Source organism: Herpailurus yagouaroundi, unplaced genomic scaffold (assembly GCF_014898765.1).
Source record: "Herpailurus yagouaroundi ecotype Mexico unplaced genomic scaffold, PumYag 190, whole genome shotgun sequence".
Classification (NCBI taxonomy): domain Eukaryota; kingdom Metazoa; phylum Chordata; class Mammalia; order Carnivora; family Felidae; genus Herpailurus; species Herpailurus yagouaroundi.
The window spans coordinates 18922361-18930951 of NW_024412421.1; the positions used below are offsets into that span (position 1 = coordinate 18922361).

The window sequence follows — 8591 nt, forward strand, 5'->3', positions numbered from 1 at the left end:
TAAAATTCAGTCAGTGAGCAGTATGCTAATAAAAAATAGTTAAAATCTCCTATCAGTATTTATAAGAAGGACTACAGAAGTTAATGTTGGGTTTTATTTGATTTGTTTGAAAGGAACAAGGAAGGTTCATTTCTGTCTAAACAGAACCCTCTTGAGAAATGACACAGCTGGAGCTTCTGACTAAAACTTGATCATACAGTACAAGTATGATTTCTTTAGATGCTTGTTTGAAGGTCAAGGATGCTCTTTCTGTAACAACTGTTTTAGATGTTAAGAACTGAAATGAGACTGTTTCAACTTTTGGTTAGAGTTTGCTTAGGTTTGTTGCCAAAAACAGACAATGAAGAATCAGTTGGCGATAATAGTACAGTATTCCATTTAGCTAAAGATTGCATAGGAATTTGAAGAAGTCTCAGCTACTGGCATATATCAGAGGTGACTCCAGAGAAGATCCAGATTAAGAATGGTGGTGGCATAGACTGGGGTGAGAGAGGTGGGGGCAGTTAGAAGTGGTCACATGCAGAATATGGTTAATGTAGAGCTGTTAGAATCTGAAGGTGAGTGTGAGAGAAAGAGGTGTTAGGGTGACCTCAGGCTTTTGTGCCTGAACTACTGGTAAAATGGAGTTGCCAGTGTATAATATCATCTAACCATGGTTGCCGAAGGAAACAGGTTCTGTATACAGTCAGACATTTGTGCTCCACTGACATTTGTAGTCCCTGAAGAAAGCTTATGTAGGAAACACACATTGGAATTTGTGAAAGACACCGAGAGTTAATGTTGTATGTAAACCACAGGGGTACTAGGTTCCATAAAAACTTAATAGTGGCAGAGAGTGTCATGCAGGACCTGTTAGTTGTTAGATGTGCTCTATTAAGTAATTTGCCATCAGTTTGACTAGAAATGTTTATTCTAAAGTGAAACTTGAAAACCTCAGTGTTTATAATTGTCTAACCTCTTAGTTGTTAATACTGTTATAAAAATACTTCTGTGTATGTAAGTGGATCAGGGACTGTAATTTTTTCCCTATTTTGTTTTGTTTTGAATTTTATTCAATTTATTTTATTATTTTTTTAATGTTTTTTTTTTTTTAATTTTTTTTTCAACGTTTATTTATTTTTGGGACAGAGAGAGACAGAGCATGAACGGGGGAGGGGCAGAGAGAGAGGGAGACACAGAATCGGAAACAGGCTCCAGGCTCTGAGCCATCAGCCCAGAGCCTGACGCGGGGCTCGAACTCACAGACCGCAAGATCGTGACCTGGCTGAAGTCTGACGCTTAACCGACTGCGCCACCCAGGCGCCCCTAATGTTTATTTTTGAGAGAGAGCATGAGCAGGGAGGGGCAGAGAGAGGGCGATAGGATACAAAGCGGGCTCTGCATTGACAGCAGACAGTCTGATGCAGGGCTCAAACTCATAAACCGTGAGATCATGACCTGAGCTGAAGTTGGGGGTTAACCAACTGAGATACCCAGGTGCTCCTAGATTTTATTAAAAAAAAAAAAATTATATTTTTAGAGAGAGCACGAGTCAGAGAGAGAGGCAGAGGGAGAGAGAGAGAATCTTTTGTAGGCTCCATGCTAAACACAGAGTCCAATACAGGGCTCAATTCCATAACCCTGGTATTATGCCCTGAGCCAATATCAAGAGTTGGACATTCAACCATCTGAGCCACCCAGGTGCCCGGCCCTTACTCAAATTTATTCATTAAGAATTGCATTTGGGTTTTTTTTTTTGGTGGGGGGGGATAGGTTATTTTTTAAGAATTGCACTTGTTAAATAACAAATTTTCGTGTTGTACTCCTGTCTTTCTTTCCTCCATATTTATGCAATCATATAAAGGTATTTGTAAATAGTCATGTCCATTATTTCTACATTGGAAAAATAGAACCTGGCCTTTCAATTTTGATGTATATAATCAAAGGAGTTAAAATTCTGTTTACTTGTACTCTTAGATTGTGACCTCCTTGAAGCAGTTCTTCTTAGTGGAAGCTCTAAGAGTACCCATTTTTGGTTTTAAGCCAATTCTTTATCCATAGTAATGATTTTATTATCGGAGGTAGAGATTTTTAGTTACAGCTTGGTTGGCAGAGATGGCATTGTGTAAGATGAAATTCACTACTACATTATTCAATCATACAGTTGGTAGACTCTATATTTTTGTGTGACTATAAAATAGATAAACAGTAGCACCTATGTTATAGGTTGCTGACAGGGTTTTAATCAGTTCATCTATGAAAAGTGCTTAGAACAGTGCCCCGGATATAGTTCGTGTTCAATAAGTGTCAGCTATTATTCAAAGGGGAAGTTTGATTCTAAGGTAAATGGATGATGTGTTTAACCCTGTAGTCCAAAAACTATAAACATGGATTTGTTGTTCTTCTACACATAGTACATATTTTGATAATGTTCTTTTGAATATAATGAGATTTTTATTCTTGGTTTTTTGGAAACTTTAGCAAAATATTTAATACACAATTTAAATTGTTCTTTTTCCTCTTACATGTAAAGATGGTTGTAAACATTTTTTAAATGCTACTGTGTCTTATACTGTATTTATCTAGCACTTTGATTTTCAAAACATGTTTTGACCCCAAATTATAATTTTGTCATTGCAGGCAAGAAGACAACAAGACCCTAGTCCTGGTTCCAATTTAGGTGGTGGTGATGACCTCAAACTTCGTTAATTAGCACAGTAGATGTGCCCACCTATCTTTACATTTACATTGTTTCTAGTCAGCAGAAATAATCATTAAAAGACCAGAAACTGTGATAACTGGAGGTACCGCAGTCTATTTCTCAACCTTAGGCAGTAACAAGACATCACAAACTGCCATGGTTTTGCACTATGATTATAATACCTGCATTTCTAATTTTGTATGCATGTAGCCAGTAATTTGACATTTTTTTCTATGCAAGCTTACCTTGTTGGCATTATTTTAAATGAGTTGAAACTATCCACTTGTAAAGCTCTTTTCCTCCATTTTAATTTAAAAGTTTATGTCATTTAAAAACAAGTCAAGAAATTAAAATTTTTTCAGAGGGTTTTTCCCCCTAATTGGTTGTTCTAATTATTTTTGGAATTTTAGATGTGTTGGTTACACAGCTTCATTTTAGATAGACATTCTTGGTTATTTGTTTTGTTTCTGTGTTTTTATAGTCTATGGCATTTTAAAACTGCTGATGTGTTTGCATTATTTACAAGCTGAAGACCTAGTAGCATAGAGCTGTCTGCCACAGCCTTTTAACACAAAGTTTACAGTTGTTAAAGTTGCAGTATCCTTTTAAATGTTGATAATCAGCTCCTTTTTCTTTCCTCCTTAAACATAAAAAATTTTAATTGGTATTAACTCTAATCTGCCCCAGATCTGTTTTACATTCTGTTCTGTAATCATGAGTTTGTGTGGAGATACTCTCCATAGATGGTAATACTCTACTGAAATGCCTAAAGAAGTCACAGGCTGGCTTCTGTTTTATTCAGGGATTTTTTTTTTTAAGTCAATCAGAAAAGGGATACTGGAGCTCCTTCATGTATGTAACAGCATATTAAACTGGAGACAGTGATGAATCAGCTACCAAGGTAATATTGTATTAAAATCATGTTTAAGATAGCTGCTTTTATGTGTATTTTATAATGCATGCTTTTGTAAAAACAATGCTGGGTGATGAAAGATTAGTCTTAGAAAATGTTCATCTGTGCAGAGGATACATTTTCTTCATTAATTATTCTGGGAAAAACCTCACAGGTTATATATATGGTATTTTCCAGAAGAACTATTAATAGAACCTTTTGAGATGAATTAGTATAAGAATATTTTTAAAATAGGCTCACTATCAAATTAAATGCAACTTTTTTTTTTTTTTAATACAAGACTGGAAAAAAGTGCTAAGTCATTTGGAACCTCCTTACAAATATTTTTCATGGTCACATTCATTAAATGTTACTACATTTCTGAATTTTTGCAAAAATATATTTTATCGTAATAGAATGACATTATTTTAAAGAGTGAAAAACTGACATGGTCAATTCAGAAAAGGAACTGAAGTATGAGTAAGGTCATCGCATTTAAAACACACACACACACACACACACACACACACACACACACACACACACTTGACTGATGAGGGAGGTGTGACTTTTGTTGTATATAGGTCTTATGATTCATAAACATATCCTGTATCTCAGAATAAAAATATTTGTTATATATTTGAAGTCATGCATGGTAAGGGAGTGTGTTTAAATTGTTATAAACAATAATGCATCATAACGGACCATGCTGATCTTGTGTAACTAAGTACTATGAATGAATTTGGTTGGTATTTGGTGTTGTGCAGTTCACATGTTTACACACTCAGTGCCCTAATTTCCCCTGAGGGAATCACCTTTTAAGTGGCCCTTAAAGTGGTGTTTTAAGGTTACTTTATCACAGAGCTCCTTGGTTTTTTGACTTCTGCACTTAATTTTTTTAATAACATGATGGTGATGGTACATTTTCCTCTACTGCTTCTAGCTAAGGGCTTTCATTCCACCGGTAACTAAGATCAAATGTTATTAAATGTTCATATTGCCACCCTTCTGTAAATATTCGACTCTTCCTGTCATTTAGCACAGTGCTGTTTCCATCTGTCTTAATGCTGGCATTAAGATCATAAGCCCTTTTTCTCCAGTAGTGCAGGCTTTGAAAACTTTTATTAAGTTATTGATGCAATTTGATATTTTTCCATGATCTATATTTAAACAAAATTACATCATTGCATCATCTTTTCTAAATTCATCTCCATTAAAACTTGCCTTAAGCTGCCAGATTGCTTTTGCCACCATTAGCCATATTGTATGTTTGTATGTTTAATTTACTTTCACAATAAACTCATGTGTAGTGAAAAAAAGTTCTTGGCTCTTCATTATCCAACAATTTCTGTTCTGGTGCTCATTATGACATGAAAATTGACTTAGGTTGTTTCTGAAATGTTCTTTCATCCCTTTTTTTTTTTTTTTTTTTTAACCTTAACAACAGTGGCATCTAGTGGTCATTTCCACTGATTTCAAAGAAAGCCTTTAATAGAATTATCACAAAGAATACTAAGTGCCCAATGTATATTATGGTTTTTTAAAAATCTGGTTTGATATACCCATCCTATGAGATACGACTATGAAGTACTGACCTTGCAGGAGAGGAAGAATTTCAAAAATTACACATTCAGATTAGTACCATTATTCAAGGTAGTCATTGTAGGAATACACACTTAGTTTGATTGTGCTGGTGTTATATCAACCATACTTAGGACTTTTTTTTTTTAATGTTTATTTTTGAGAGAGAGCGTGAGCCAGGGAGGGCCAGGGAGAGAGAGGGAAACACAGAATCCAAAGTGGGCTCCAAGAACCAAGCTGTAAGCACAGAGCCCGACGTGGAGCTCATACCCACAGACTGTGAGATGATGATCTGAACTGAAGTCAGACACTTAACCAACTGAACCACACAGGCACCCCAGCTTAGGACTTTTCTTGGCATTTTTCCTACACCAGCCTTTCACTTTAGAAGCATGCCTTAAGCTTGATTCATAATGAAACAATTCATTATTCACCACCAGATTTGCTGCAAATAACAAATACAAATGATGAACTGGTACCATTAAGGAAAATTCCAAAGAATAATGAGGGTTAATTTCAAAAATTGAGCAGTAGCATCATGGTTTTAGTAAGTATATCATCTCTAGAACTGGGTATTTGGATATGCCAGTTTTGGGTTACTTGGGAAAATAAGTATCATAATTGATTTATGTTTTATTTGGCAATGGGGAACACTTTCAAGTTATAAGCCCTTGTATGAATTATCCATTGCTGCATAAAACATTACTCCAAATCCTAGCAGCCTAAAACAATAACCATCATCTCAGTTTCTATGGGTTAGAAATCTGAAAGAAGCAGGGGAGCCTGGGGGGCTCAGTTGGTTGAGCATCTGACTCTTGATTTTGGCTCAGGTCATGAATCTAGGGTTGTGGGATTGAGCCTCCCCACCCTGCCCCCCCCCCCCCCCATGCTCAGCATAGAGCCTGTTTAGGATTTTCTATCTTTCTATATCTCTCTCTCCCTCTGTCCTTCTTTCCCACTTGTGTACTCTCCAAAAAAAAAAAAAAAAAAAGCTGGAAGAAGCGAAGTTCAGTTGCCTGATCTCTGGTCTCTTCTGAGGTTAGAGTCAAGTTTTCAGCCCAGGCTACAGTCATCTCCAGGCTTGCCTGTGGCTGAAGGATCCCCTTCCAAGCCCACTCATTGCCTAGCCTCAGTTTCTGAGACACCATTGGGTGAAAGCCCTTGATTTCTTGCTAGGTTTTGGAATGGAGACCTCCTTCCGTTCCTTGCCATGTGAGTGTCTCCATAGGACAGCTCACAGCTTAGCAGTTTGATTTCCATGGAGCTAGTGATTCAAGATGAAAGCCAGTCTTTTTAATAACCTAATCTTGGAGTGCCATATTCTATGTTAGAAGTGAGTCACTAGGTCAGGCCCACAACTCAAATGGAGGAGTATTAAGCTTCATCTCTCTTCAAAGGTGGTATAGTGAGAGTTTGTGGACATATTTTTAAACCACCACAGCCACACTGCCGTGTGTGTGTGTGTGTGTGTGTGTGTGTATAATTGGGTATTACAAGACAACATTGGTGTTTTGATCTCCCAAATATTTCAGTCTTGCAAGCAGATTTCAAGGCATGATTAACTCTAGATAGCAATAGTTCTCTTTCTTAGAGCACTACCACATATACATATATAGCATTCCAAAAATGTGTCTAGGCTAAAAAATTACAAATGGGGGATGGGATTGTGGGTGAAAATGGTAGTTTGGCTTTTTTTTTTTTTTTTATGTTTTTAATTTAGAGAGAGTGTGTGTGAGCAGGGGAAGGGCAGAGAGAGAGGGAGACACCAAATCTGAAGCAGACTCCACGTTCTGAGCTGTCATCACAGAGCCTGACACGGGGCTTGAACTCGTAAACTGCAAGATCATGACCTGAGCCGAAGTCAGATGCTCAACAGACTGAGCTACCCAGGGGCCCCATAGTTTGGCTTTTTAAAATATAGGATACTTTTTAAACAGTTGCTGTATTAGTTAACTCTCAGAATTAATTTCAGCAACTTAGGGTCATCATTGGCCTTATTCAGGTTTCAGAAACATTAGGAAATGTGAGTAGAAAAGACAAAGAGAAATCTTTGATTAGAGAAGATAATCTCTATCCACAGTGTCTCCAGTATGGTAGCTACTAGCCACGTGTGGCTATGGAACGGCTGAAACGGGGCTAGTACAACCAAGGAACTTATTTTTTAATGTTTATTTTTTTTATTTGACAAGTATTTATTGTAAGCCAACTATGTGCCAGGCAGTTTTCTAGAGATGAATAAAATGGACAAAGTTCCTCTTTAATGAAGTTTACATCTGCTGGAGCAGAGGAACAATTAGTAATTAGTTAAATGGTAAGGTGACAGATGGCTGTGAATAAACTAAAATAGCATCATGGTATAAATGGTGATTAGGTCATACAAAGGCAGAATTAGGGTGGGAAGAGAAGATGTGTCAGGAAGTAACATTTTTGCTGGGACCTAAATAAGGGAGCCAATCAGGGAAAGTTTTGAGGGAAGGGGGTTTTAAGTGGGAGAGCTAAGGTGATGCTTGATCTTGTAGCTGGAACTCCTGGATGTGTTTTTGTTTTTAATGTTTATTGAGAGAGAGGGAGTATGAGTGGGGGAGGGGCAGAGAGAATCCCAAGCACGTCCCATGCTGTCAGCATAGAGCCCGATGAAGGGCTCTATCCCACAAAGTAAGATCATGACCTGAGCCAAAACCAAGAGTCAGACACTTAACTGACTGAGTCACTCAGGTGCCCCTGGGTCTGATTTTAATTTTTTATTTAAATTTAAAAACTGAGGCAATATAAAATGTTTTTTCTCTTAAAACTTTGTTTTAGGGGACTATTACACTTTAGCCTTTGAAAATTTAGTGTCAGAGTTGATACACGCTGCTAACAATACCAGATAGCAAAGATCTAGTACCAAAAAAAGTAAGATATTTCACTAATTTTTTTTTTATTTTGATTACATATAAATGATCATGCTTTTGTATACGGGGTATATTGATATTTGATGTATTGGGCTAAAGATAGTAATTTTATCTTTTTTTAATGTGGCTACTAGGAGGTTTTTAATTGCATATATTGGTTCACATCAATATAAAAATTGTGAGATGGACATAGATCATACAACCAAAAAAAGTCAGTTTAATATAAAAAAGGAAAATGTTGAGGCTTACTGTTTTTTAAAAAAATATGTATGACTACTTGCTAGGATTATTGGGGGGAAAATGAGTATCTAGTGCCTAAAACGTATCATAGTTCCGTTCGAAAACCTACAGCAAAGCTCAAAACTGACCAAAAGCGGTAACTTTTTTTTTTAATGTTTACTTATTTTGAGAAAGAGAACTCGTGAGCACAAGTAGAGAGAGGGAGAAAGAGAATCTCAAGCAGGCTTCACTCTGTCACACAGAGCTGATGTGGGGCTTGAACTCACAAACCATGAGATCTTGACCTGAGCTAAGATCAACAAGA

At 36.8% G+C, this 8591-nt stretch overlaps 1 protein-coding gene across 2 annotated transcripts in view; it reads left to right on the forward strand.

The window, feature by feature from the left end:
* CBFB (core-binding factor subunit beta) overlaps nucleotides 1–4891 on the forward strand; it is a 57596-nt gene extending 52705 nt beyond the window's left edge. For both annotated transcript variants that reach the window (XM_040498271.1, XM_040498270.1), the window contains exon 6: nucleotides 2620–4891. In XM_040498271.1, coding sequence (XP_040354205.1) covers nucleotides 2620–2642 — 23 coding nt within the window. In that variant the 3' untranslated portion in view covers nucleotides 2643–4891. The remainder of the gene's footprint in view (nucleotides 1–2619) is intronic.
* The last annotated feature ends 3700 nt before the right edge of the window (nucleotides 4892–8591 follow it).